The sequence below is a fragment of the Malaya genurostris genome, chromosome 1 (assembly GCF_030247185.1).
Source record: "Malaya genurostris strain Urasoe2022 chromosome 1, Malgen_1.1, whole genome shotgun sequence".
NCBI lineage: Eukaryota > Metazoa > Arthropoda > Insecta > Diptera > Culicidae > Malaya > Malaya genurostris.
Window position 1 is genome coordinate 88714083 of NC_080570.1, and position 27589 is coordinate 88741671.

The following is a 27589-nucleotide window of genomic DNA, read 5'->3' on the forward strand; positions in this document are numbered from 1 at the left end:
TTATTCGTAGCAAGAAATTTATTTCATTCGTTCGTATATAAGTTATTTTGTGGCACGGGTAATATCACATTCTAATAATAATCCCAGATTGATTTCGGTTAATGGCATCCACAACTTTTGACCACCATATTTTTATATTTTTTTAGATTTACGTTTGATTCGTCAATGTGATACAAGACAGATATCGGGCTCAGTTTAGTAGGAGCACAACACGGTTTTGGGACCTAAAATATAAAAGAGGTAGAGATTTAATTATCGTAATGTATGAAATAACTAACCTTGCTAGGATGCATGAGATGTACAAGAGTTTGTACAATTGCGTGATTTGTTGCATTCATATGAGCATTCAACGGGAAATTGCATTCGCCACTGCAATAAAATGCACCATATCCCTCTGGAGCAATTATCCAATCCTAAAAAAGAAAAAAAATACAAGTTACTTACATAGCACCTCAACAAAAGCTTCAATTTACAAAATTAATTCTACTTTTAATGTTCAAGTATATGAGTAGCATATGTGTGTACATTCCACCAATTGCAGAAACAGTTTAATACCCATACATCTTATTACTGCCCAACCTTATCCCCGTGAGATATGAGATTTTAACATTGACGATCCAGTCAGGATTTAATCATCTGATGCTAAGTAAACAAACATGGAGGAGAGGCACTGGCTAGAGCGCTGCGCTGGATGATTGCTAAGATTTGGGAGGAGGAGATTCTACCGCAAGAATGGATGGATGGAGTGGTATGTCCCGTCTACAAAAAGGGCGATAAGCTAGATTGTTGCAATTACCGCGCAATACATTGCTCAACGCCGCCTACAAGGTACTCTTCCAAATCCTTTGCCGTCGTCTATCTCCAATAACTAAGGAATTCGTAAGGTCGTACCAAGCGAGATTTACTGGAGCCCGCGCCACTACGGATCACATATTCGCGATAAGACAAGTACTCCAGAAGTGTCGTGAATACAACGTACCCACGCATCACCTATTCATTGACTTCAAAGCGGCATACGACACAATCAATTCAGAACAGCTATGGCAGATCATGCACGAATACGGTTTCCCGGATAAACTGACGCGATTGGTCAAAGCAACGATGAATAGAGTGATGTGCTACGTCCGAGTATCTGGGACGCTCTCGAGTCCCTTCGAATCTTGGAGAGGGCTACGACAAGGTGATGGACTCTCTTGTATCTTGTTCAATATTGCCTTGAAAGGTGTGATTCGAAGAGCTAGGATCGACACGAGTGGCACGATCTTCCGAAAGTACGTACAACTTTTTGGCTTCCCATACGATATTGATATTGTGACACGTAACCTTGAGAAGATGATGGAAACCTACATCGGACTGAAAGCTGAAGCTAGGCGTATCGGACTGGCCATAAATGCGTCGAAAACAAAATAAACAAAAGTTTGTGTATTTGGGCTCACTGGTGACCGCCGACAATGACACCAGCAGAGAAATACAGAGACGTATTTTGGCAGGGAGTTGTGCGTACTTTGGACTCAGAAAGACCCTTCGATCGAGAAAATTACGCCACCGCACGAAATTGACCATCTACAAAACGCTAATTAGACCGGTTGTTCTCTATGGCCACGAGACCTGGACTATGTTGGCAGAGGACCAACGCGCCCTCAGTGTTTTCGAAAGAAAGGTACTGAGGACCATCTATGGCAGAGTGCAGATGGTAGACGGAAAGTGGAGACGGCGTATGAATCACGAATTGCAACAGCTGCTAGGAGAACCACCCATCGCACGGACAACTCAAATCGGACGTCTACGATGGGCTGGGCATGTCATATGGAATGTCGGACGACAGTCCAGTAAAAATGGTTCTTGAATCTAATCCGACTGGTACAAGAAGAAGAGGAGCGCAGCGAGCAAGTTGGATCGATCAAGTGGAGGGTGATCTCAGAAGCGTCCGTGCCATGAGTGGCTGGCGACAAGCAGCCATGGACCGAGTTATGTGGAGACGTATTCTAGATACAGCAAAGGACACCCCAAGCCTATAACTGTTAGGTAAGGTAAGTAAGTAAACATTGAATTCAAAAATGAATTAACAGCTCAGTATTGAAATGTAAGTTTGTTTTTTTCGTGAAAGTGTGGCAACAATTATTTGGTGAAAGTGGAAACAACATACAAACCAAATTGTCGCGTATCAACATGTTGACATGGAGTGTCGGGTCAATCTCCTTAGAGAAAGTCAATGTTGGTAAAGTAAACCACATTGACAATGAAGAGTATGAGAGTTGGAACGATCGCTACATTTGAAAGATTGTATGTGTTTGACAGATTGTATGTGTTTGAAAACACAGATTCAACTATGCACGGAGAACCGTAAACCCGAATACCTATGTCAATACGGGACAGTTGACAGTTCGGCTGAAAAGTTCGTATCGTTTAATAGAAACACACATTTTGTCGTGAATACGACTTACTTTACTATGGGGTGCCTTTTCAAAATTTACCCTCTGAGAGAGTGATAAGTTTTTGATCGTAAATATCACTTGTTGTATCTAACGAATCAACATAATTTTTGCTACATGCTATCGGAAATATGATCACAATTTTATGATAAAATTTTCAGTTGTGTGACATAATCTCAAATAGTTCAAAATTAAACTTTTCTTAAATGTTTGGTATAAACGAGTATCAAAGAGGATAATTCATAAGGCGCGTTTGCCTTTCTCGTATTTTGAAAGCTCATAGCTCAGTGATCTGTGGAAGGATTTATATAATCTAACTACCAATAGAATCGAAATTTTTCAACTTAAACGTGTATAGCAAAAGCATTGAAGTATTTCAATAGTACACTATTGAAAAACCTATCTTATTTGACCCATGTCAACACCAGCCAATCAGAACGCGTTCTGAGGAAGAGAAGAAAATAGCTGCTGCTGTACAACAAATCGTTCAAGAAAAATGTTCCGAAAAGTGGTGAATATCGTAGTGAGTTCCTCAATTTGGTCCTTCTGAATGCTAGAAACGAATCCCTACAGCATATTGATAGTTTCTTTCAATAAATTATGCAAATCCGAAATGAAATAATCGACATTAAAATTCTATATGCGGCTATTTTTATAGCCGTTAGGACCGCCAATTAGTGAAAAAGCTACAAACGAAATCACATAAAAGGAAATCTCTTAACAAAAAATGAATCAGTTTGGATTCTATCGCCACTGCGAGCAGATGTGTTTTGTGTCGTCTGCACAGCTAGTTTCGCTTTCTACAAGAGCGATTACGTCACAGCTGCCAGTCATTAGCATTGGGAAAAAACAACGGTGGAGAGCATTACACAATATCAGCCGTTCTAATGGCTCTAAAATTTTTCTAAAGAACTATTAGGATTTGTTTTTCGCAAATCGCAGGTAATTATCCTCAGTTTAGTGCAAATCAAGAACAATTTGGTTAGATTTGTGCACTTTTCGCTGTGTGAAATTCACAGTAATCGAGATCAAGTGAAGCCTTTTTTGCGAAAAATGTTCCAGAGTTTAATATCGTAGATAATTACGCAATTTGACCCTTCTGAATGCTGGAAATGAATCCCTACAGCATATTGATAGTTTTTTTTTCAATAAATTATGCAAATCCGAAATGAAAATTTTCGACATAAAAATTCTGTATGCGGCTATTCATAGCCGTTAGGACCGCCCATTAGTGAAAAAGCTACAAACGAAATCACATAGAAGGAAATCTCTTAACAAAAATTGAATCAGATTAGATTCTATCGCCCCTGCGAGCAGATGTGTTTTGTGCGCCTGCACAGCTAGTTTCGCTTCCGACAAGAGCGATTACGTCACAGCTGCCAGTCATTTCGATGGATGAAAAAGCAACGTTGGAGAGCATTATAAAAAATCAGCCGTTCTAATGGCTCTAAAAGTTTTCTGAAGAACTATTAGGATGTGTTGTTTGCAAATCGAAAGAAAATATCCTCAGTTTAGTGCAAATGTAGAACAGTTTGGTTAGATTTTTGCACTTTTCGCTGTGTGAAATTCACAGTAATCGAGATCAAGTGAAGCCTTCTTTGTTTTTGCGAAAAATGTGGAAAAGGGGAATGCTTGCATAATTCATACAATTGATCAACTAATTGATATTCGGAAGTGTTAAGGAACATGTCATTTGTTTTCGTATTCACGACATCCAGTTATGTCTCTGACATTACCCACCCGCCTATTTTGCCAAAATTCGTTTTTATTATTCAACATAATTGCCATCAGAGGCGATACAGCGATTTTAGCGATCTTCCAACTTTTCGATACCATTTTTGTAGTACGATTTGTCCTTTGCCTCAAAATAGGCCTCAGTTTCAGCGATTACCTCTTCATTGCTTCTAAATTTTTTACCAGCGAGCATTCTCTTGAGGTCTGAGAACAGGAAAAAGTCACTGGGGGCCAAATCTGAAGAATACGGTGGATGAGGGAGCAATTCGAAGCCCAATTCGTTCAATTTCAGCATGGTTTTCATCGACTTGTGACATTGTGATTGTGAGCTCACGCGGCACCCATTTTGCACAAAGCTTTCTCATATCCAAATATTCGTGAATAATATGTCCAACACGTTCCTTTGATATCTTTAGGGTGTCAGCTATCTCGATCAACTTCACTTTTCGGTCATTGAAAATCATTTTGTGGATTTTTTTTCACGTTTTCATCGGTAACAGCCTCTTTTGGACGTCCACTGCGTTCGTCGTTTTCGGTGCTCATATGACCAGTACGAAATTTTGCAAACCACTTACGAATTGTTGCTTCGCTCGGTGCAGAGTCTGAATAACACTCAAGCCATTTTTTGGTATCGGCGGCACTTTTTTTCATCAAAAAGTAGTGTTTCATCAACACACGAAATTCCTTTTTTTCCATTTTTTTCACAATAACAAAAGTAGCTCAAAATGCAATATCTCACAAACTAATAATCAGACAGCTGTCAAATTTATACACGTATCTTTTGAAGTTTGGTACTAACTGAAAATGGTATGGATTTAATTTTAGTGGCGCCCTCTCATAGAAACGATACGAACTTTTCAGCCGATCTGTTACATATAAGATTATATGAAGTACCGTAGTTGCATTGACACAAATCACACGAATAATATTCAGCACGCTAAATAGTAGCCATGTGATAGTTGAGTTTGCAATGTCCAGTTAGGGCTCTGACCAGAACATTGTAATGATGCTTGGATAGATGCAGTAGACATTTTGACATCCTAAAATGCAAATATGATAAAAAATTCTGTTTGTGCGCAAATTTGTAAGCTTCGCCAGTAGTTGGTATGTTTGGGTGTAGCCGAAGAACGAATTTTGAGTTTTATCCAACCAGTTGACAGTGGTAAAGCTGATTCAGGACCAACGAATCATTCGTTGGACCAGCCCTAGCCAATTCATCAGCCCATTCATTTCAAGAATGACCGAGTACCCATTAAAAGTAAGCAGCATTTGAACTGCTGTGGTCTTCGATTTGAGTTCGACTTGCGATCACTAGATTCGAATCAGTGCAGAAATTGTATGTTATGTTATAGATATGCTTGGAATATCTATGTTACTGCTTAATCAATTCCCAGTAAAGATTTACATATGCGCTTACGCATTTATATTGGTTTCGCAACGGAAAATAAACCTCTTTTCAATTAGTAGCTTAAAGCATAGCTGTGATTAAAGATATGTTAGAATTAGCTAACGATAACTTACAAATGATAGCTAGTTCAATATTTATGTAAGAAGGAAACAATGCTGTCACTTTGTTTTAACCAGTGTAACATAAAAAACATGTTCGTGCTCTTCTTGCTACATAGTTGGGCTAAGTGGTATCAGAACTAGTTACGGGTTGTTACTTGATACGGCGCAACGATCCTACAGATTAAAAGTTGCCACGCTGCAAGTGAGTTAGACATTGCCAGCCATCAGCTGCGCATGTGCGAAGCGGCTTAGTGATCAGCTGGGCACGTGGAAGAAAAAAAGATAGTAGCGCAAGCACGTACTGGTCGATAGCGACGCACGCGCAAGAATACTTGAAACAACGAGCATGTGCGTGCAGCATTTTTTAGAAGGGTCTCTGCGAGAGTTTTCGGAAAGTCAAATCGAGTAGATGTTTGAGGCTCGAGATGTTTTGAAATTTCTCATCTCCTTGTCAAAAGTCTTTTCGCTAAGACAATCGATAATCTTCCGAATTAGAAGCATAGGTCTCCGTACAGAAGAGACAACTAGCATTTTTCCTAGATTTAAGGTAGTGCTTAGTGCTAAACAGCTGGTCAAAAACTATTCCACCACAGAAGCATAGGCTCTCATTACGCAAGAGCAACTAGCCTGCGGTCTTGAAGACATTATTTCCCAGCTGAGAGCTTGTACGCTCGGAAGAAATCAAGGTCCCTGAACACCAGTTCTGTTTCCTTCGTTTTTGTTTCCTTCGCACGAAAACATTGGTGGCTCCAGAGAGGAAATTGACCTCTCTTGGAATAAATATCGATGTTCTCGGCGCCTTTGAAATCGAGCGTAAAAATTTGGTGTGCTCGTACCATTAAGAAAGAGTTGGAAAAGTTTGGTGTGCTCGGCACCGTTAAGATCGAGTAAGTGAAGTTTGGTGCGCTCGGCACCATTTAGATCGAGTAAGCAAATAAAGTGATTCTGAAGAACGGTGCGGACGGCATCGAAGTTTAAGCTCCAAAGAGAGTTTCGATAAGTGAATTATGAACGATGCGGACGGCACCACGACATATAAGTAAAATGCCTCAATTTGTGAGAAATAAAAATGATCCTTGTCGTCTGTGCACAGAACCAGATAACAAGCAGGACATGGTCGCATGTGACGAATGTGACCGATGGTTCCACAACGGATGCGCTGGGTTGGGAAGATTACCAACCAAAGGAGAGCGCTGGATTTATATCAAATGTGCTGCCACAGAAGAACAAATCCATTAATTGGAGAAGGCCATGAAGGTCAAAAGAGACTCCAGTCAAAAGGAATCCAAAATGGAGGCAGTATTCGGCGAAATGCTAGAAGCACTAAGAAGCCTCAATGAAAATAACGCAGCGGGTACAAGTCGGCATGTTAATGATGATTGGACTGTATATTCAAAGCGTCAAGCTTTAATACAGCTTCTTAAATTTAATGGATCACCACGAGAACGGCCTACCTTTAGAAAGATATATGCAGATATCTCAAAGGAGGGCAGGTTTTCACCGTTGGAAAACTTGAATAGACTACAGGTAGTGTAAGGAGGATATGCTGCAAAATGTGTGCAGCCACTGATGATGGATCTCGAGAATGTTCCTAAAATCATAAAAAGATTGGAACAGAATTTCGGTAGACCTGAAACGGTCTACAAAGAATTGTTGCATGAGCTGACAAAAATAAGAAGAGAAAATCAAAACTCCGTAGCCGAAATTGCTGACACGTTAGAAAATTTTATCAGTAATATGATTGTTCTGAACAGAGAAGATTACCTGCAGAATAAGAGATTAGTGGAGGAAACGCCAAATAAATTACCCTTTAACCTGCAAATAAAATGAGCAGAGAAGCTACAACTAGATAATATAGCGCCCACACTGATAGAACTAAGTGAATGGTTGAAAACTCACGCACGCGCGGTGAATGACCTCAATGTCCCAAAATAAAGGTTAATGACCTCAATGTCCCAAAACAATGAAAAAAGGGACATAATAAACCTACACGACGAAAAACGACCGTCTTGAACCGATTCTTAGCGTACAGAGTCATTACATGGCTAGTACTACTATGCAGGTGCGCAACTATGGGGGGGGGGGGCATGCCCCCCCCCCCCCCCCCCCAATATTTTGGCAACTGGAATAATTATTAGAAAATTTGCTAGGAATATCTTATGATATAAAACTTTTTTGTTATCCCCGTAGTTCGTCTCCGAAATCCTTCACATTTCTTAACTAAGTTACTAAAAATTTTAAACGAATTTACTATAATGTGAAATGTGATATACTGTACCACTTTCGAATATTGGTGATTACTGGACAAGTAGGGAAAATGTTTGTGATTTTTACTTGGTTGCTTTTTATTTGCTTTAGCCTTTTTGATTCCCTTTTTTTTGCATAAATATCTGTTTATTAATCTTATTTTTGTGTATTACATCAACATTTTACAGTACAAGTGTTTTGACCCTTTGGCCTTTCATCTTTGTTGTTCATAAGATTCGTTATTAATAATAATCAAGATCTATCACATCATCCGCAACTTAGAAGACGCAGCCTTTCTCCAGCGGCAATTGTTAATCTTCGCAGATTGGTGTAAAGTTAACCGTATGATTGTAAATCCAGACAAGTGCTCGGCCATTACGTTCTCGAGGAGAAAAATGCCATTGCATGTCGAATACTTTCTGGATGGATCCTTAATTGGAAGATCGACTAGCGTTAAGGATCTTGGCGTCCATCTCGATGAACAACTTACATTCAAGCATCACATCAGTTACATTGTAGCTAAAGCTTCCCGTAGCTTAGGATTCTTAATGAGAATAATTAAGCACTTTACAGACATACACTGTCTAAAATCGCTTTACTGTTCGCTTGTTCGTTCAACTCTCGAATATTGCTCGGCAGTTTGGGACCCATGCTACCTGAACGGTGCTCATAGAATTGAGGGAATACAGCGCAGATTTGTTCGCTTCGCTCTTCGCCGATTGCCGTGGACCGATCCTCATCAACTACCTAATTATGAAAGTCGCGGGTTATTAATGGGTCTCGACACATTACAAGTGCGACGAGAATTATCACGCGCTTTGATAATAGCAGATATATTCAACGGTAGGATCGACTGTCCCGTTTTGCTCAACGAAATTAATATTAATGTGCGACCCAGAGCTCTCCGCAACAGTGCTTTTCTTCGACTTCCTATACGACGTACCAACTATGGCGCAAATGGTTCTATTATTGGTTTACAGAGATCGTTCAACCGCGTTTCATCTGGGTATGATTTTAATGTGTCACGAAGCAGAATACGTACAAATTTTCTGAATATTATTAGGAATTATCATTAGGACCAAATTGTGTCTGTTGATTGTAAATAAATAAATAAATAGGTGTTTTAGTTACTCTTGTTTTACATACTAATGTTTACTCATAATATTTATTTTATTTATTAAAATATCTACCTACTTATAACTATCCCTAACCTAATACGTACAAATTTTGAATTATTTGTATTTCAGAGATTGAGCACCTCTCTTCAAATTTCGTGCAGTATTGTTCGAATTTTTGTTCTAGTATATCCAGGGAGGCCATCTCATGTACTTCACTAGTCCTTGTCCAAGGGGGTAGATTTAGAATCATCTTTAAGATCTTACTTTGAATGCGCTGAAGCCTAAGTTTGTGTGTTCGTGCACAGCCCCGCCAAACAATGTATTCAATTGCGGGGTAGATGGTTTGTTTATATACAGCCATCTGGTTCTTCAGGCACAGTTTAGATGTTCTACAAATCAGCGGATACAGAGACCTAATGAGTATGCTGCATTTTTGAACTATTATGTCAACATGTGATCTGAATATCAGATGTCTGTCAAAGGTGAGTCCTAGATAGATAACTTCGTCGGATCATTGGATGACCTCATCACCGAATCGTATTCGGCATTCGTCTGATGGAACAAGTTTTGGAGATCTTGAATGTGGAAACAAGATGACCTGAGTTTTTGCTGCATTGATCACAATTTTCCAGCTTGTAAAATATTCAGTTAGAGCGTCCAGACCTGTCTGTAGTTTATTCTTCAGAGCATTAATGACACGACCTTTATAAAAAATGGCAGTATTATCAGCAAATTGTGACAGAACACCACCACCCGGAAGAGGTGGGATGTCTGATGTAAAAATGTTGTATAGAATGGGACCTAGGATACTTCCTTGGGGTACACCAGCAGGAATAGTAAATCTTTCTGAAAGTGCATTATTCAGAGAAACCTGGAAGGCTCTATCTGAAAGATAATTTTTGATAATTTTAATAAGATACATGGGAAAATTATACCGATGCAGTTTAAACACCAGGCCATCGTGCCACACATTATCGAATGCCTTTTCAATATCCAATATTGCCATGGCAGTCGTTTTGGACACTGATTTGTTTTGCTGGATGACGTTGTTAACCCTTGTGAGTTGGTGGATGGTGGATCTTCCTTTCCGGAACCCAAACTGTTCTTTCAGAAATATATCCTGTTCATCTGCGAAAGCAAGAATTCGCCTTTGTATTGACTTTTCAAACAGCTTGGATAGGGCAGAGAGTAAGCTGATAGGCCGATAGCTCTTGGAAAGGGAAGGATCTTTCCCCGGTTTCAAAACTGGGATAACTTTAGCTAACTTCCACTTTGAAGGGAAGTAACCAAGCTCCCAGCACCTGTTAAAAATTTTAGCTAAGAAGACAAATGAGCGAATACTACAATGTTTCAGCTCAATGTTGAATGTGTTGTCGAAACCGGGAGCCTTCATATTTTTGGATGTTTTCACAATAGCCATCAGCTCATTCGCAGTGACTCTACTTTCCTCAGGAACTAAGCTGTCTGATTGGTCAACCTCAGCTACTCTATCTGCAACGGCTCTTTCATGTGGACTAACAATGTTGAGTCCTAAATTGTGAGAACACACAAACTGCTGGCCTAGCGCATTTGCCTTCTCTACTGGTGTGATTAAAGATATTCCTTCGGTTTTTTCTTAAGCACCTTCGTTTAGGACCAGAAGGGCTTTGAATGTGGGAGAATTTCTAGAAGCTTTTGCTGGAAGTTCCTGTTGCGAAACTCAGATATCCTTTCCTGGATTATCCTAGTTAAGTTGTTATAAGAAGTCTTCCTATCTAGGATGCCAGTTCGTTGATACTGCCTCCGGTAGATATTTCGAAGTCGGATGAGTTTCTTGGTGACACTGTCGATTTGAAGAGAGGAACTCGATTCTGTCTTTTGTTTCCCCACAGCTCATGCCGTGCGTTCAGGTCCCCAGCAATGATGAATTTGTTCTGTCTTCGAGTGAGCATAGCTAGATCTCGCTTCAATGATGCACACGTACCATCTCGAAGATTGGTTTGTTTGGGGCAGTACGCTGCAATAATGATGATGGGTCCCATCGTCGTTGTAATCTCAATTCCGATAGCTTCTATTAGTTGCAATTTAAAGGCTGACAGAAGCCTGTGCTGAATGGATCGTTTAACGGCAATTGCAACTCCCCCTCCTCTGGTAGTTGTCCTGTCGAGACTGTGAATCCTGTAATTAGAAATAAAAATAGAAATTTCAGGTTTAAGATGAGTTTCAGTTAAAATAGCAATATCGGCATTCTTCTCTTGAAGAAAGTCGGACAATTCAGCAGTTTTGCTCCTGAGTGAGCAAGCATTCCAATTTACTATAACCAACTCATTATATTGCCTATTCGATGATGAATTTGCCTAAGGCGTTAATTTGATCTAAACGCGTTCTGCAGTTTCGTAGTTTTGTTGTCATTGTTTCAAAAATGACGATCAGTTGTTCAGCAGAGAATAAATCACCAGAGTCATCCTTTGCTTGTGGTTGATTATTGCCCCATCCAGGAAGGATTTTTGAGGAAGATTCTTTTCGTGATCCAGCGGCTGAATCTTTTGGATTGCTGCGAGGAAGTGGCGGCAAATTCGGAATATCCCTCTTCGGTGGGAGCCGTGGGAAAATAATTTCATCCTTCTGTGGAACATTCTTGCGCGTTGATTGTTTACGGGACGTCTGTTGTCGAATTTTTGTGAACTTAGCACGTTTGGGACACGATTTGCTAGTAGATGGATGGTCGCCATCACAGTTCACACATTTTACAGCGATGTCATCTAGTAGGCAATCGTTGGTATTGTGTGGTTCGGCACATTTCCCGCACCGACTTTTCATGTGGCAATTCCTCGCTCCATGGCCGTAGTTCAAACATTTCGTGCACTGTGTGACATCCCAATGTATCGGTTTATACTTTTGCCATTCGATGGTTATGTGAAATAACGATTTAATCGTTTTCAGTTGACTCATGGTGATGGAGCCCTTCTGCAGATGAATCAGATACAGTTGATCTCTAAACTTTTTGTCCGTATTATGTCGTTTCATTTTAAACACCATCATAGGCTTTAGTCCAGCCTCCGATAGTGCCTGCTTTAGTCTTCCATCATGTCGGGTAGTCCTCGAAGTACAACCTTCATAGGTTTGTTGGCGGCAATATCGTGTGTGAAGTATTCCGCTTTTGTCTGCTTCAGATAACATTCCACTCCTTTGTAGTGGTTCATAGCCGGAACAGTAATTTTGTAGCCATCAGTACATAAACGGATTGTTGCCTGTAGTCCTTTGCTGATCAGTGTGTTGAAATCCGAGCGTAGAGTTGGTGGGAAGCCCTTCAGGTAGAAAGGCGGCAATTTTTCCTTCTTCTGCAGTTCCTCTTCGACATCAACTGGCAGATCAGCATATTGGTTTTTACTCAGCAAACGATCGTTTACCTGTACATCACTTGGCTTCAGACGCTTAGCATCCTTCTCGGATCTATGGCGCGTTTTACCCATAGCTTGGGTAGGTAGACAACTGCGTATAAAAAATAGAACAAAATCGAAATTAGTCGTAGTAGGTTATTCGTCTATCCACATCGAGTGTTAGATGACGAATTTTTCCGATTCCTTTATAAAAATGCTTTATATATAGAAAAGTTTAATGATCTGTAGTAATAATTTTTTGTGCCCCCCAAATATTACATCGAACTTGCCGCCCCTGCTACTATCCTATTGACACTAAGAATCCTTCCAGGTCGGAACTCAAACATTCGACTACTGTAAGACCAGATCTAAGCATTGATCAAAACGTATCGTAAACTCGCTGCACTCAATCAATGAAAATATACCGTTGTTCTATGTGTTGGTTTAGCACGATACGCTACGTGCGGTGATTCGTTGCAATTCATGCGATTAAAATTTTGCGCACCTTAAATACAAGAGATATTTCCGATTAACTTCTATCCGTTCTGGTATAGAGCGAATTTCGAAAACGCGCTTCATAAGACGTCACGTCGAAATTGCTTTAAGACTCTTTGATTGTCATAATGGATTCACTCTTAGTCGAAAAAAACTACGGGTGTGTAATATCAGAGACATAACTGGATGTCGTGAATACGAATAGAACTGAAACTCTTTCTTTATACATCCGAATATCAATTAGTTGATCGATTGTGTGAATTTACTAGCTTTCCACTTTTACACTTCTAGAATTTGAAACGTTACACCTAAACTAAAGTACAGATTCGTTACATTGACAATCTGACATACAATTAACTATTATGAAATGAGCGGTATAGTTATTTATGATAAAATAATTGTGGTTCTAAATAAAACCTTTTATGAAGGCGTTCCTGATGGAGAGTTGAGTTCAAATCTATTCGAATTGGTGCTATTTTATATAGCAAATCATCAGAAAAATCAACTACATACTACAACTGGTTGAAAAATTTGTCGTATACTGCCGTTTCATTGCCGTCTGCTCTTTCTGATGACCGAAGACCAAATGAGAGCACGATTTTTTAGGTTTCATACCACGCAAAAGGTCTGCTCTCATTACTGACGACCACTGCTCCCGAGGAGCGAAGTCCAAATGAAAGCACAACCTGAGCGTTTCACTTGGTTTGTTCTTACTGATGTTGGTAAGAGAATCTCACCTCCGTCTGAAGCACTGGAAGAAATTAACGATTTTCAATCAAAGTTTACCTTTTATACTCGTCCAGTAGATAATCGGAAGTTGGTGCGAAAAAGGCACACTTCCATTTAATTTCATTATCTCTCAAAAGTGTTTACTATTTAGCCACTAATATAACGAGATAGTAGCAGACACAGATATCAGTATTTCGGTGTGGTATTTGCAACCATCTTCAGTATGTCAGTTCAGAAGGTTGCAAATAGCACACCGAAATACTGGTATTTGTGTATATTACTATATTGTGACATTACGCTTTCGGTACTCAAAGCACCCTTCCCGGACTTATGCATCGTCGTGGACGTCTGCGTCGTTCTCTCCTACTTTTGGGCCATTTATCTCTCGATTTTGAGCCATTTATCTCTTGATCATTTCGCTACAGGGGATCGACCAGAAGGATGTCGAGGTCGGTTCGGCGATTCCTATTGGAGCTTAGCTTCCGGTTCACTGGTGCCTCGACGACCCAGGGCTGGTCTACGTCACGAACAACTCAGCTAATCTCCGACGATGGATCTAGCCTACACCGGCGGAAAAGTTCAAACAGCAGGATGCCTGGGTCAGTCCAGTGATTCCGGTTAGAGGATGACTTCCGGTTCACTAGTGCCCCGACGATTCATACCGGAGTTACGTCGCCATCTACTCATCTACTCCCTGTCGAAGGATCTAGACTCCGCCAACGGAGAGCTCCCCGACGAAATAACAGTTCAGCTGAAAAGTTCGTATCGTTTAATAGAAACACACATTTTTTTGCCAAAATTCGTTTTTATTATTCAACATAATTGTCATCAGAGACGATACAGCGATTATAGCGATCTTCAAACTTTTCGATACAATTTTGTAGTACGATTTGTTCTTTGCCTCAAAATAGGCCTCAGTTTCAGCGATTACCTCTTCGTTGCTTCTAAATTTTTTACCAGCGAGCATTCTCTTGAGGTCTGAGAACAGGAAAAAGTCCAAATCTGGAGAATACGGTGGATGAGGGAGAAATTCGAAGCCCAATTCGTTCAATTTCAGCATGGTTTTCATCGACTTGTGACACGGTGCATTGTCTTGATGAAACAAAATTTTTTTCTTCTTCAAACGAGGCCGTTTTTTTTTAAATTTCGTCCTTCAAACGCTCTAATAACGCTATATAATAGTCACTGTTGATGGTTTTTCCCTTTTCAAGGTAGTCGATGAAAATTATACCATGCGAATCCCAAAATACAGACGCCATAACCTTACCGGCCGATTGTTGAGTCTTTCCACGCTTTGGATTCGGTTCATCGCGTACAGTCCACTCAGCTGACTGTCGATTGGACTCTGGAGTGAAGTGATGGAGCCATGTTTCGTCCATTGTTATATATCGACGAAAAAAATCGGTTTTATTTCGATATAACAGCTTCAAACACTGCTCAGAATTATCAATTCGTTGTTGTTTTTGATCGATTGTGAGCTCACGCGGCACCCATTTTGCACAAAGCTTACTCATATCCAAATATTCGTGAATAATATGTCCAACACGTTCCTTTGATATCTTTAGGGTGTCAGCTATCTCGATCAACTTCACTTTACGGTCATTGAAAATCATTTTGTGGATTGTTTTCACGTTTTCATCGGTAACAGCCTCTTTTGGACGTCCACTGCGTTCATCGTCTTCGGTGCTCATATGACCAGTACGAAATTTTGCAAACCACTTACGAATTGTTGCTTCGTCCGGTGCAGAGTCTGGATAACACTCATCAAGCCATTTTTTGGTAAGGGCGGCACTTTTTTTTATCAAAAAGTAGTGTTTCATCAACACACGAAATTCCTTTTTTTCCATTTTTTTCACAATAACAAAAGTAGCTTCACTCAAAATGCAATATCTCACAAACTAATAATCAGACAGCTGTCAAATTTATACACGTATCTTTTGAAGGTTGGTACTAACTGAAAATGGTATGGATTTAATTCTAGTGGCGCCCTCTCATAGAAACGATACGAACTTTTCAGCCGATCTGTTAGTTTTTCCCGACACCGAATCTCGTGTTTTGTTACACGAAACACTCGAATGAGTGGCGAGGTCGAATCTGTGATTCCGGTTGGTGCTTGGTTTCCGGTTCGCTGGCGCTTCGACGACTCAACTTGGATTCTGTGGCTTCTACTCGGCTAGTCCTCGACGAAGGATCTAGCCTACACCGGCGATGGAAGTTCTCCCGTAACCGTCGCTTCTGATACTCGTTAACGTATCGATCGGCAGGATGCCTGGGTCGCTCCAATGATTCTGTTGGAGGATTGCTTCCGGTTCACTGGCGCCCCGACGATCCATACCGGAGCTACGTCGCAATCTACTCATCTAATCCCCGGCGAAGGATTTAGACTACACCAACGGAGAGTTCCCCGACAGCGAAAAAACTCCCCAACCGACGCTTGTTCGCTGATCCCTCTTTAGCGGCCGGCGGTCGCGGCTGCCTGTTGTTCTGCGCACCAATTTCGCTGCAAGATGCCCGCGATCTGAGAGGTCGCGGTCGCTACTGCGTTCCAGTGCTCCTCACTGTGGCACATCCTCTGGACTGGGTTCTCTGGTGCAGTTTCTCTGCCACAAAGGGGGGACAGGCAAACAGGACGTGTTCTGCCGTCTCGGGTTCATCATGTCCCATTTGCTTTGCCACTCTCGTAGGGAGGCTGCGTTGGCAGTCTTACGGGCGTTCCTGTCCCTCCGCATATCGTAGCACGCCGCGTCCTCCTTGATGAGCAGTTCAATAGGCATCATGTACGCCACCACGCGGGCTGCGTCACCAGATACCGTACGGTACGAGTTGATCACACGAAGACACATCAGTCTGTGCGTGCTCTCCAGCATGTGTATGTGTAGGTGTGTGGTTGTGTATGTATATGTGCATGTATGTATGTATGTATGTATGTAACACATTTTTGCACTCACTTTTCTCGGAGATAAATTGAACCCATTTACATAAACTTTAGATTCAAATGAAAGGTGTGTAATGTAATGCAAAAAAAAGAAAATTAATGCACTAACTTTTCTCAGAGACGGCTAAAGCGATTCTCAGAGACGGCTAAACCGAAACCGAGACTTCGATTCAAATGAAGCGTATAATTATCCCCTACAAAGTTCCTGAATTTTATTTCGATCCGACCTCCAGTTTCGGAATAACAGGGTAATCGGTGTAAAAGTTCCTAACTCAAATTACTTCCTCATTTTTCTTAGAGCCGGCTTGATCGATTTTATCAAACTTCAGTTCAAAGAAAGGTCTCGTGGTCTCATACATAACTTCCAAATTTCATTCGGATCCGACTTCTGGTTCCGGAATTAGTTTTTAACCTTAAGTGTGTTAAAATTTGATAACGTCACTTGAAGCGGTGAAACAAAAAACGTAAAAAAAATCTTGACTGGCCATTTTCAGTAGACAACCGATGTCCGATTCAGGAAGCACCAGAAATAGTGGTCATATATTTTTTTAAATGGATCTCGCTCACTTTTCTCAGCGATGGCTTGACTGATTTTCATAAACTTAGGTCGTGTGGTACCATATTGAAATACTGGATTTCATCCGAATCTGACATCTGGTTCTGGAATTACAGGGTGAAGATTGTTTAAATAGCTATACCGTCACTAAAAGCGGCGAAGTAAAAAACGTATAGTTATTTCTAAACACGCCTCAAAACTGTTGCAATCGGTAGTCATTGTTAGTAGAGCAAACAAATTAATTTCGGCTTCCCTGATTCCCGGTTTTCGATTAACGACCTGAGATTGATCAAAAATCAATCCCAGTCAATTTTCTCGAACCGATTTCCCGGATTTCGGTTCGGATATACTCACCTGCGATAGTGGAACTCGCATCGTTTTCTCAGGGATGGCCTAACCGACCGAGTATTTTTTCACTAGTGCATGGACGAACCTTTTTGTTTATCAAGAATCAATGAAAATTATTTTGAAGAGTAATACACATTTTATATATGAGACTATGACAGATATGAAAAAGGTGGATTAAAACGGGTTTTTATTTTTTTGAATCACTAATCGCTCAAAAAAGTAACTTTTGAGTTAAAATTTAAAAAACACCGCGTGTGTAACGCGTTTGTGAGTTTTGCTTCTATCGAACCGATATACTCACCTGCCAATTCAAATCTTTGAAGCTCACATATAACGTTTTTATTTGACAACTTTTGTAATGGTCGGTAATTGGATCGGTTAGCGGATTTCGGGCCTCGGTCTTATTTTTTCGTTTCCGTTGAACATTTCGTTTACTTCTCGAGTGAATATGAAAAACGGGCTTTACAACCTAAGAAATAAATCGATAATATGAATAATTAAAATTTACTTTGTATCACTACGTGTAAATAATTTAATAACTTGCCTGAGATCCTTTGCAATATGTTACCAGAAAAGGTTGATATTTATCGTTCCCTTTTGAGCTAACTATACCAATGTCATCTAATTTTATCTCTTTGTCTGGAATAATTGAAAGGGATAGACTATTAAATTTACAAATCATTCGCTTTATGTCTATTATCTATAGGATGGTAATTTGCTTTTTGTCGTGAATACGACTTACTTTACTATGGGGTGCCTTTTCAAACTAGCCATATGGAAGAATGGGCAGAACTTAATCGTGAATATCTCGACTTGTATTAATGGTAGCAACATAATTCTTTCACCATTTCATCAAAAATATGATCAGGAATTTAGGATAATATTTTGAACAGTGTGAGATAACCACAAACAACTCAAAAATTAAGTTTTCTCAAAATTTCAAAATAATGTGGAAAACTCTTTACTTTCGCTTGGGTTTTTCGCGCAAGGACGACGATTTTGAGGTAGTCAGGCACATATCTTCAACTGAATGCGTATAAAAGGGGAACCGTGGTGAAAATCGATCATTTCTTTTCGTGCGTTCGATGGAAGCAGACGTCGTGGGAGTTAAACCTTCAGCCAGCAGCGACGGAGAGAGCGCCTTCTGCGTGGTTAAAACCTCAAACGCTCAGGTAGCAACTTTCATTCGCTTGCTGGCCTTCAAGGCGAGCAGACTGCCATCGCGAGAGTTAAACCATCAACCAGCAGCGACGGAGAGAGCGCCTTCTGCGTGGTTAAAACCTCAAACGCTCAGGTAGCAACTTTCATTCGCTTGCTGGTCTTCAAGGCGAGCAGACTGCCATCGCGAGAGTTAAACCATCAACCAGCAGCGACGGAGAGAGCGCCTTCTGCGTGGTTAAAACCTCAAACGCTCAGGTAGCAACTTTCATTCGCTTGCTGGTCTTCAAGGCGAGCAGACTGCCATCGCGAGAGTTAAACCATCAACCAGCAGCGACGGAGAGAGCGCCTTCTGCGTGGTTAAAACCTCAAACGCTCAGGTAGCAACTTTCATTCGCTTGCTGGCCTTCAAGGCGAGCAGACTGCCATCGCGAAAGATAAACCATCAACCAGCAGCGACGGAGAGAGCGCCTTCTGCGTGGTTAAAACCTCAAACGCTCAGGTAGCAACTTTCATTCGCTTGCTGGCCATCAAGGCGAGAAGATTGCTATCGCGGGAGTCAAACCAGCAGCGACGGAGAGAGCACCTGCCATCATTTGGTTTTCGGTAGTCGTAACGAGAAGTTCAATTTTCAGATTTTAGTTCCGCAATATAGGTTTAGAATTCAGAGCCTGCGTGCTGAAACTGGATTCAGGAACTGTATTCCGGAACTAATTTGAGTTTCGAAATTGCAATTCAAGAATTGAAACTGGATTCTGAGTCTGTTATTGGTTCTAAATTTAGTCCTTGAACTCAGGATCCAGTTCTTTATTTCAGACTTCTTCTATTCGGTTCTTTTTAGAACCATAATAATACTCCTAAAGAATTATGCGGAAATTTACTTTACTGTACTCTATAAAACCCATTCTGGTAGTCATCGTCTTCATGTTTTAGAGCTTAGTTCTGGATTATGGGTTTAGAATTTAGTCTGCGTGCTGAACTAACTCAAATCGTCACCATTTTTTTTTTATTATAAAGAACTATACTGCTTATTTCATAATATTTAATTGCGTTTCAGAATGTTGAATGTAATTAATCTGTAATTTAGTCTAGGCGCATCGTTTAAATTTCTAGTAATGAAAGAGGGGAAAGTTGCACAATTCAAACAATCGATTCGTATTCACGACATCCAGTTATGTCTCTGACATTACACACCCGTACTTTTTTTTCAGGATTTATGTTGCGTATTCAGTCCTAACCTTTTGTCAAACTCCCTACAACAAGAATTTCGTCGACAAAGAAACCTATCGAGCTAGAACGGTTTCTTTAGCGGCATATCCGCGGACTCCTCGACAGCCGAATTGTGGAGAAGAGTAAATGCCCTCGGGTGGAAACGTAGGTACAAGGGCTTCACCCTAAAAGTTCACGATAACTTCACATCTAACCCAGTCAATATAGCGGACCATATCGGCTAATACGTAGGAGCAGTGCAATCTAAACTAAAATTATGCAAACAAAATTCTGATATAATTTCTTTTACAAACGAAATCGCAACTCTCGCTACACAGCTAGAAGTCGTATATGTAGCTAAAAAAATTCTTGCTGAGGTAGTAAAAAAATGGCTACCCAGGAAGCAATTAAACACATGGCCAAAGGCCTAAAAAAGTCTATTAAACGAGCAGGAACAGTCATGGAAATAGCTTCAGCAATAAATAAAGTGCTGAAAGTAAATCCGGCCTGCGAAGAAAAAGTATTGCTCGCAAGAATGCAAACAAACAAAACCAACACTCAACAAAGAAATAACGGCGAGGGTCGGAAATTTAAACAACAACCGTTGCCGTTCGTTAATATGCATTTATAACCACGACTGAAGCGTAACTGAAATAATCAAAACAATCAACAAATGCTTGCACAGGCAAATCAAAGTCAAGGCCGTCAAATGCGACCAAATTTTAACCAGTGGCATAACCTGCCTCAACATATGTTTGGTTTTTGTTCCTAATCAGCCGTTTTATCCACAAAACCAAACTCAATACCAAAATAACTGCAGAAATAACTCCAATACTAATTTTAGCACCGCACATCCAAACAGAAATGTGATGTTTGCGGAAAACGGTTTAATGCCGACATCTGGTTCCCAAGATGTCGGCCACCAGCAAAGCGCAGATGGAACAAACAAAACAAATCAGAACACCAGAACAAATGTGAACCAGAATGTAGGTCACATTCAGGCTCGGTTAATGAACCAAGCAAACCAGCAATGAAAATATTCAATTGCGATATAAATTATACAAAATTTGTAATTTTACAATTAGATGTTTGTAACAAACTGGTCACACTAATTGTAGACACAGGTGCAGACATCTCTATATTAAAAGAAAGCGCACTAAAGCCAAACATACTTATTCACATAAATGAGAACTGTATTATAAATAGTGTTACCGAAGGTAAAATGGAAACCGAAGGTAGCACATATGCTAATATTAAACTAAATGATAATTTAATACCACATAAATTCCAAATAGTTTATGATACGTTACCTATTTTTACAGACGGAATTCTAGGTGAAGACTTCCACATAAACTACGAATGCAACATATGTCTAAAAACATGCCTAATTACTTTCGAAATAAATAATGAAATTTTCGAAATACCCATTAGAGATAAATTCAACGGAAAATTCATTATACCACCTAGATGCTAAGTAATTAAGGAAATTAAATTAAGAAATATCACTGAGGATAGCGTTATCCTATCCGGTGAAATAAAGCCAGGAGTGTATTACTCAAACGCTCTTATCAGTCCTGGTACCCAATTTGTAAATATTATGAATAATAGTGATAGCTTTGTACAAATATCTTTTAATGATTTACTAGATAAAATCGAAGTAATCCCAACTAGCAACTACGAAGCAGCCGGAAACGATAGTAAAAATTTTAAACATAAAATTAAACAACGAAAAAAAATTATTGAACATCTGAAGTTCACAAAAAAGGCGGGTGGGTAATGTCAGAGACATAACTGGATGTCGTGAATACGAAAACAACTGACATGTTCCTTAACACTTCCGAATATCAATTAGTTGATCAATTGTATGAATTATGCAAGCATTCCCCTTTGCACATTTTTCGCAAAAACAAAAAAGGCTTCACTTTTTGTTCAGAGGCTTGTTTCTACCTGATTTCGTTTGTAGCTTTTTCACTAATGGGCGGTCCTAACGGCTATAAAAATAGCCGCATGCAGAATTTTAATGTTGATTATTTCATTTCAGATTTGCATACTTTATTGAAACAAACTATCAATATGCTGAAGGGACTCGTTTCTAGCATTCAGAAAGGTCAAATTGCGTAATTATCTACGACATTAAACTCTGGAACATTTTTCGCAAAAACAAAGAAGGCTTCACTCAATCTCGTTTACTGTGAGTTTCACACAGCGAAATGTGCACAAATCTAACCAAACTGTTCTAGATTTGCAGTAAACTGAGGATATTTCCCTACGATTTGCGAACAACAAATCCTAATAGTTCTTTAGAAAACTTTTAGAGCCATTAGAACGGCTGATTTTATGCAATGCTCTCCACCGTTGTTTTTTCCCAATGCTAATGACTGGCAGCTGTGACGTAATCGCTCTTGTCGAAAGCGAAACTAGCTGTGCAGACGACACAAAACACATCTGCTCGCAGTGGCGATAGAATCCAAACTGATTGAATTTTTGTTAAGAGATTTCCTTTTATGTGATTTCGTTGGTAGCTTTTTCACTAATGGGTGGTCCTAACGGCTATAAAAATAGCCGCATACAGAATTTTAGTGTCGATTATTTCATTTCGGATTTGCATAATTCATTGAAAGAAACTATCAATATGTTGTAGGGATTCGTTTCTAGCATTCACAAGGACCAAATTGAGGAACTCACTGCGATATTCACCACTTTTCGGAACATTTTTCCCGGACGATTTGTTGTACAGCAGCAGATATTTTGTTCTCTTCCTTAGAACGCGTTCTGATTGGTTGGTGTTGACATGGATCAAATGAGACAGGTTTTTCAATAGTGTACTATTGAAATACTTCAATGCTTTTGCTATACACGTTTAAATTGAAAAATTTCGATTCTATTGGTAGTTAGATTATATAAATCCTTTCACAGATCACTGAGCTATGAGCTTTAAAAATACGAGAAAGGCAAACGCGCCTTATGAATTATCCTCTTTGATTCTCGTTTATACCAAACATTTCAGAAAAATTTTAATTTTGAATTATTTGAGACTATGTCACAAAACTGAAAATTTTATCATAAAATTGTGATCATATTTCCGATGGCATGTCGCAAGAATTATGTTGATTCATTAGATACAACAATAGATATTCACGATCAAAAACTTATCACTCTCTCAGAGGGTAAATTTTGAAAAGGCACCCCATAGTAAAGTAAGTCGTATTCACGACAAAAAAAAAACAACCAGATTGATGAAATGTTTGATGAAGGTATTATACAGCCTTCAATATCCCCGTACAACTCTCCCCTTTTACTAGTACCGAAAAAATCAACTGCCGAAGACAAAAAATGGCGACTAGCTATCGATTTTTGTCAATTGAACAAAAAAATTATTGCAGAAACTTCCATTACCAAGAATCAATGAGATACTAGATAATTTGGGCCTTGCAAAGTAGTTTACGACACTCGACCTGATGTCAGGTTTTCATCAGATTGAATTACAAGAAAACTAAAAAAAATCACAGCATTCTCGAGTTCAACAGGCCATTATGAATTCAATAGACTACCTTTTGGTTTAAATATTTCCAACGTATGATGACAATCGCCCTAAGTGGATTACCACCAGAGTGTGGGTTTTTATACATTGATGACTTTATTATGGTGGACTGTTCAATCAACCACCATTTGAGAAATTTAGAAATTGTTTTTCAACAACCCAGGAAATATAATTTAAAATAAAACCCAACAAAATGTATTTTTTTCGGGAGTGACTATTAGGATTTTTTGTTCGCAAATCGAAGGTAAATATCCTCAGTTTAGTGCAAATCTAGAACAGCTTGGTTAGATTTGTGCACTTTTCGCTGTGTGAAGTTCACAGTAATCGAGATCAAGTGAAGCCTTATTTGTTTTTGCGAAAAATGTTCCTGAGTTTAATGTCGTAGAGAATTACGCAATTTGGCCCTTCTGAATGCTAGAAACGAATCTCTTTAGCATATTGATAGTTTCGTTCAATAAATTAGGCCTATTGTATCATTGATCAACCCAGCGAATTAATGTTTTCTTCATTGGAAGATTATAATCGGTTGTGAACGCTACACCTACACCAACCTTATCAGTATCGCACCCACGTACAACAGTTCAGCCTGGAATTAGATGACGGAAGTCAGCGGCATCCATCGGAATGCGAATTCAACTCATCACTCTCCATCACAAAAAAAAAATATAAAATAAAAAAGGTTCTTTTCAGAGCCACCATTATTTTATTATAAAGAACTATACTGGTTATTTAATAATATTTTTGTTTCAGAATGTTAAATGTAACTTATCTGTACTTTAGTTTAGGTGCATCGTTTCAAATTCTACATACAATTGATCAACTAAGTGACATTCGGAAGTGTTAAGGAACATGTTAGTTGTTTTCGTATTCACGGCATCCAGTTATGTCTCTAACATTACCCACCCGCCTTTTTAACCTCCTAACTTCTTAACTACAAGCCACAGTTCTGCCAAAAAGCCGAGACCACTGCCACTATGCCAGTGGTAGCTATTAGTACCCGTGCAAATGGCTTTGTTTCTACAACACCGTCGCGGTTCTGCTGATGTGTTTCTGATGCTGATGTAAGGGTTAGCTTGAAAGATGGTGAGTTTCCTTGACGACTTTCTTCTTTTCTTCAATGCTGGCAAATTCAATGGTCTACAATATAGAACCATTTCTTAACTTACATCTATCTGCCAAAAAGGAATCATCTTCCGGGAATTTGATTTCCAACCGAGATCTACATTTCAATTTCAACATATATAATAATGAAGATTCTAATTCAGTAACAATAACAACCCCGTTTTCTGCTTCTATCTCACAAGACGACACTACCCGGCACTCTCTATTGGCTCATAATATTATCACTTCAAGCAACCCTAACAATCACTCGAACCGATAATTTACAGTATACCATCAGAACGTCCGCAGCCTATGCACTAAAACAATTGAACTTTTTCGACCCTCTCTGCTTCCGACTATGACGTGATAGTATTTACAGAAACATGACTTAATAAGAATATACTCGATACAGAACTAACCGACCAGTATACCATCTATCGAACCGATCGTAATAATCTCACTAGCCGTTGTGTTTGTGGTGGAGGTGTTCTGATAGGAATCAGAAAAGGCTTTCAGAGTAGTATTGTGACCGTTTCTGCAGCAGACTGTCTAAAGCAAACAGCTGTTCGTCTTCTCTCATCGTTTGTGCAATATATCTTCCACCAAACTCGGATATCTCTCTTTACGAGCAACATGCAGTTTTTGTGATGGAAATAATTACAAAATTTGCTAGTCTTGATAGGGTTATAGTTTTGGGTGACTATAATCTTTTGCTGCTACACTGGAGCTTCGACGATGAAGTCGATTTCCTATTACCTACAAATGCAGCTTCAGAACATGAAATTTTATTCGTTGAAATGATGATTGCTTCTGTTTGGCAACAGATAAATTATTTGACAAAACAGAATGGTAAACTGCTTGAACTAACATTTGTTAACTGTGCCAGTGATTGTGAAGTTTTTGTACTCTCTTCTTCTCTGTTGAGATTGGATCGCCATCATCCTCCCTTCGTATTTAAAATTGAAGTCTCACTTTTTTCGAACGTGGATGTCGAGGAAGACACGCTCTACGATTTCAATCGGTGTGACTACCATGAATTGAATGCTAAAATTTAACCTATAAATTGGGTTGATATACTGACGCAAGGAACATTAGATGAAGCAGAGCATCCTTCTCCGATTTGGATGAAACCTTGCACATGGCTTCAGTATGGCAAACCATAAGTTTTGAACCGATGGAGAGGTCAATCCGACTCACGACTGATTTTTAAAAAGGGCGTATGTATTTTCGCATATCACGAAAATTGCCTTTTTCAAATCGTTGTAACTGGAGTTGCTCAGCAGTTGAAAAGTTTTACCGTTAGCTAGACTCTATTTTTCAACATCTCGTTCCTCGGAAACGACATATAAGTCACTCAAATAACCAACGACCTTGGTGGAACAGTGAGCTTCGCAACCTTCGGAACCGCCTAAAGAAGGCTCGAAAACGGGGTTTTCGGACAAAATGTGAAAATGATAAATTGCTCGTGCGAGATTTGGAACGTCAGTTCGATTCACTCAATGCATCGTGTTTTCGGATTTATATATACCGACTGGAAAGAAATTAATTCAATTCTAATTCAAAAAAGTTTTGGTTTTATGTTCGGAATAAAGCGTCTTCTCGTGGAATTCCCGAAAATGTTTTCTACGGAAATCACTCGTCTAGAGCAGCTTTGGATTCAGCAAACCTATTTGCGTCATTCTTTCAAAGTGTGCTAAGTAATAACTCACCAGCTTTGTCAGAATCGTACCTGAATAGCCTACCGATGTATAATCTGAACTTACCAGCGATTGTGTTCACGGCAAGTGAAGTGTATACTAATCTGCAATATTTCAATGTGTATACTAATCTGCAATATGTCAATATGTCTTCTCGTGGAATTCCCGAAAATGTTTTCTACGGAAATCACTCGTCTAGAGCAGCTTTGGATTTAGCGAACCTATTTGCGTCATTCTTTCAAAGTGTGCTAAGTAATAACTCACCAGCTTTGTCAGAATCGTACCTGAATAGCCTACCGATGTATAATCTGAACTTACCAGCGATTGTGTTCACGGCAAGTGAAGTGTATACTAATCTGCAATATGTCAATGGATCGAAAGGACCAGGATGGATTTATAAAAGAATGCTCTTCTGCTTTAACTTTGCCGGCTTCACTGATTTTCAATCGTTCCTTAGCTGAGAGTTATTTTCCGGCGAAATGGAAAGAAGTTTCAATCATTCCGATTCATAAAACTGGTAACGTTCATGACGTCGATAACTACAGAGTTCCATTCTGAGTTGCTTACCAAAAGTTTTCGAATGTATGTTGTTAGACATACATTGGATTGAGATACCAATCCAGCAGTAAAGCACAATATCAACACTGAACAGCATGACTTTGTCAGAAAACGATCAACAACGACTAATATGATGAGCTACGTTTCTACACTGATTGACAAACTCTAAAAACGAGAAGAAGTTGATGCGTTGTACGTCGATTTTTCTAAAGCTTTCGATTGTGTACCCCATCTGCTCGCAAGAGAAAAATTGAGGCGTAGTGGTTTCCCCGACTCGCTGATTGATTGGATTTATTCGTATCTCAGAAATCGCATAGCCGCAGTTCGTGTAGGATCTATTCTTTCTGATCCTTTCAACATTATATCAGGTGTTCCCCAAGGAAGCCATCTAGGTCCACTACTGTTTGTACTGCTCGTGAATGACCTATGTGGAGAATTATCGTCGTCTAAAGTAATGTATGCAGACGATCTCAAAGTGTATCGCATCATTACCACCCTTGTGGGTTGATGTGCCTTACAAATGGACGTTGACAAAGTTATTGACTGGTGTGGCAGAAACGGTGTGAATATAAACATAAAAAATGCAGTGCAATTACTTTCTCACGATCGCAATCTCCGATCGTATTTGAATGCTCTATGATGGCTGTTCCAGTTCCACGCGTTTCTGCTGTTAAAGATTTGGGCATCGTCCTTGATCGTAAGCTTCGTTTCATCGAACAATGATCTCTAGTTACGGCAAAGGCTTACGCAGTTTTAGGACTTATCAAACGCAACACCAGAGACTTTGATGATGTGTATTGCCTAAAGACAGTTTACGTCGCTTTAGTACGCAGTATTTTGGAATACGGAGTAATAGTCTGGGC

The 27589-nt window shown here is 39.6% G+C and overlaps 1 protein-coding gene across 2 annotated transcripts in view; it reads right to left on the reverse strand.

Annotated features, from left to right (window-relative positions):
- LOC131440673 (protein 60A-like) overlaps positions 1-27589 on the reverse strand; it is a 160947-nt gene continuing 133358 nt past the window's right edge. For both annotated transcript variants that reach the window (XM_058612157.1, XM_058612158.1), the window contains exons 5-8: positions 18007-18101; positions 17764-17931; positions 279-413; positions 1-224 (exon numbers count right to left, since the gene is read on the reverse strand). In XM_058612157.1, coding sequence (XP_058468140.1) covers positions 99-224; positions 279-413; positions 17764-17931; positions 18007-18101 — 524 coding nt within the window. In that variant the 3' untranslated portion in view covers positions 1-98. The remainder of the gene's footprint in view (positions 225-278; positions 414-17763; positions 17932-18006; positions 18102-27589) is intronic.